The sequence below is a fragment of the Volvox carteri genome, assembly GCF_000143455.1.
Source record: "Volvox carteri f. nagariensis unplaced genomic scaffold VOLCAscaffold_243, whole genome shotgun sequence".
In the NCBI taxonomy this organism is placed as follows: Eukaryota; Viridiplantae; Chlorophyta; class Chlorophyceae; order Chlamydomonadales; family Volvocaceae; genus Volvox; species Volvox carteri.
Genome location: NW_003307779.1, coordinates 12,981 through 15,339, shown reverse-complemented (window position 1 = coordinate 15,339; position 2,359 = coordinate 12,981). Strand labels below are relative to the sequence as shown.

The following is a 2,359-nucleotide window of genomic DNA, read 5'->3' as shown; positions in this document are numbered from 1 at the left end:
CGATGCACACCGCCACTTGTGCGGTGGTGGACGGGGTGGAGCTCACGACCCGACAGACCCGGCGAGCGACAATGAAGGGACGCTGAAAGGAGGAGGCGGTGGTAGTGGTAGAGGTGGTGGTAGAGGTGGTGGTAGAGGTAGAGGTGGTAGGGTGGTGGTGGTGGTGATAGAGCTGGTGATGGTGGTGATAGATGTGGTAGTGGTGGGAAGAGGTGGTGGGAAGACAAAGCTTATCTCCGTCTGTGTGTGTGTGTAGAACAGGGTGGGAAGGCGCTTATTGTTGCTGGTTGCGCGGGGAACAACAGCACCTGCTTATTTTTCACTTTCCTCGGTTCGCAAATCACCACATCAATAACGTGACATCAGAACGAGCGCCGCGGGCGCCGCGGGCGCCGCGGCCATTGCCATAACTGCGGGGGACAATCAGTACGGTACAGATAAGAGTACGGCGTAATAGTAACTACACGACGGAACTTAGACGACCTCCGATTGCAGGCTGATGCATCTAAGGCGCCACAGCGTGGCGGGGGATAGTTTACGCCGCTATCTGTGCAAAAACAGGGGATCGTGCTATCAAAAACCTGTATATTGCACCGTATATTCTTAACTTATTTTCTCTGCGGTGCGTATCTGTATCTGGTGTATCTGGTCTCTTGAAAGTAGATTGTAAAGCCTTTTATTCTTGCGGCAGGTTTGGGTGTTCCCGCACCGGACCTTATGAGAATTTTTGTGGGACACAAAAAAACAATCAAGCACGTGCAAGTAGATACAGCGACATGTGCGCTTTTCTCCTTTCCTGTACGGGTCGGGTTCCAGGGCGGTAGGGAGGAGGGTGGAAAAGGTGGAAGCCGCTGGAGCAGGAAAAAGCGCAGGGCGCAGGGCGCGGCGGGAGGGTGATGCAGTAACAGGAACCCGTAGGTGGCCGTTTCTTTCACCTCGTGCAGCTGTCCACCTCTCCTTGGCTTTGCACTTTTGACTCATCGATCTAGATACATATGTATGTGTGTATGTATGTATGTGTGTAATTGTGTGCGCAGAGCAGTGTTTATGGTATGTTGAGGCTAATGTCCGGTCAGTCCGCGGCCTCGTGCGTATGCGGTACTCGGTTCCGTCGGAGCCATCTTCCGTACTGTTCGTACATACAAACATACATACATGTATACACTCGCACTCGGGAGTGGGTAATGACGTGGATGTCAAATGAATGCTGTACGGAACAAGCCACTGCAAGATGAGAGACAGACACCACCTCCCCGCCACTACCACCACCGTTGCCCTGCCAACACAGCCACCGGAAGCGTTTACACATTCCTTTTTCTCCCGTGCAGTCCGCTGCATCATGCGCTGCCGTACACCCTACAACCCTCCGTACGAATACAGGATTGTGCCATTCCGACATGAATAGACCAAACAAGCAAAAGTGCACTCTTGCGGACGACGTGCCAACCCCCCTGGCCCCTGGCCCCCCCCTCCGCCAGGCAGTCCAAGAGAGGAAAAACACGACTCTCATCTCCTGCACTGCTCCGCAGAGTTTCGGAGCCTTTTAAAAATGCTTCCAAACCCCCCCAATGCGTGCCCTATATGAATCCGTCCGTACATCTGTTCGTCCGTTCGTTTGTTGTCCGTTTGCATGCTCCTCCTACCACCAGCACCACCCCAACCAACCCTGCTCCACCTCTTCACCTCCACGTCAACCGTCCCCACATAAAAACCGGCACGAAGCCCGCCGGCACCCCACGAGCTACCGCACGTCCCGATAAAGCCCCACTTGCGGTAAATCCATCGCAACAGCGGCCACACCAGGACCAGGCGCAGTTGCGCAGCAACAGAATCAACCGGCACTGCCCTGCCACCCCTAACCAACCCACCCGCGTACCATGACCGCCGCCTGCCGTCGCCCTCGCCGCAATCGGGGCGACGTATCGCATCACGTTCAGGTCATCCGACACGAGACTTCAGGGTGCACCTCGTCCCCCTCCCCTTCGTTCCCCCCGCCCATTCCGGTGCCTTGACCATCCCCCCCGCCGCCGCTGCCGCCACTTCCCGTCTGACCCGCGGGTCCGCCGCGCCGAGCCGCCGCGAAGTTGCCGTACAGCTGATTCAGGAAGAGATGCAAAAGCTGGGGGTTCTCTTGCAGCGCGTCTTGCAATGCGGAGGGCCTGAGTCTAGGAAGGGTATGAGGGGCACCGTAGGGTGGCAGAAAGGGGGTTAAGGGGGGGGAGGGGGGAGAGGGGGGGAAGAAGGGGGAAGGGGGAAGAAGGGGGAAGAAGGGGAGGGGAGGGAGGGGGGGAAAGACGAACCACACGCGATTTAAGCTGCTGCCAGGGTAAGAAAGTAGCAACCGAGGGGGAGGGGGGAG

General features: G+C 57.1%; 1 protein-coding gene across 1 annotated transcript in view; it reads right to left on the bottom strand.

Moving 5' to 3' along the window:
• The window catches only part of VOLCADRAFT_100946 (uncharacterized protein), a gene marked incomplete at both ends in the record, with an annotated part of 15,421 nt that overhangs the window by 2,238 nt on the left and 10,824 nt on the right, over positions 1-2,359 (bottom strand). Inside the window, 2 exons of the mRNA XM_002959430.1 lie at positions 47-82; positions 1,967-2,159. Of these exons, the coding sequence (XP_002959476.1) occupies positions 47-82; positions 1,967-2,159 (229 nt within the window). The remainder of the gene's footprint in view (positions 1-46; positions 83-1,966; positions 2,160-2,359) is intronic.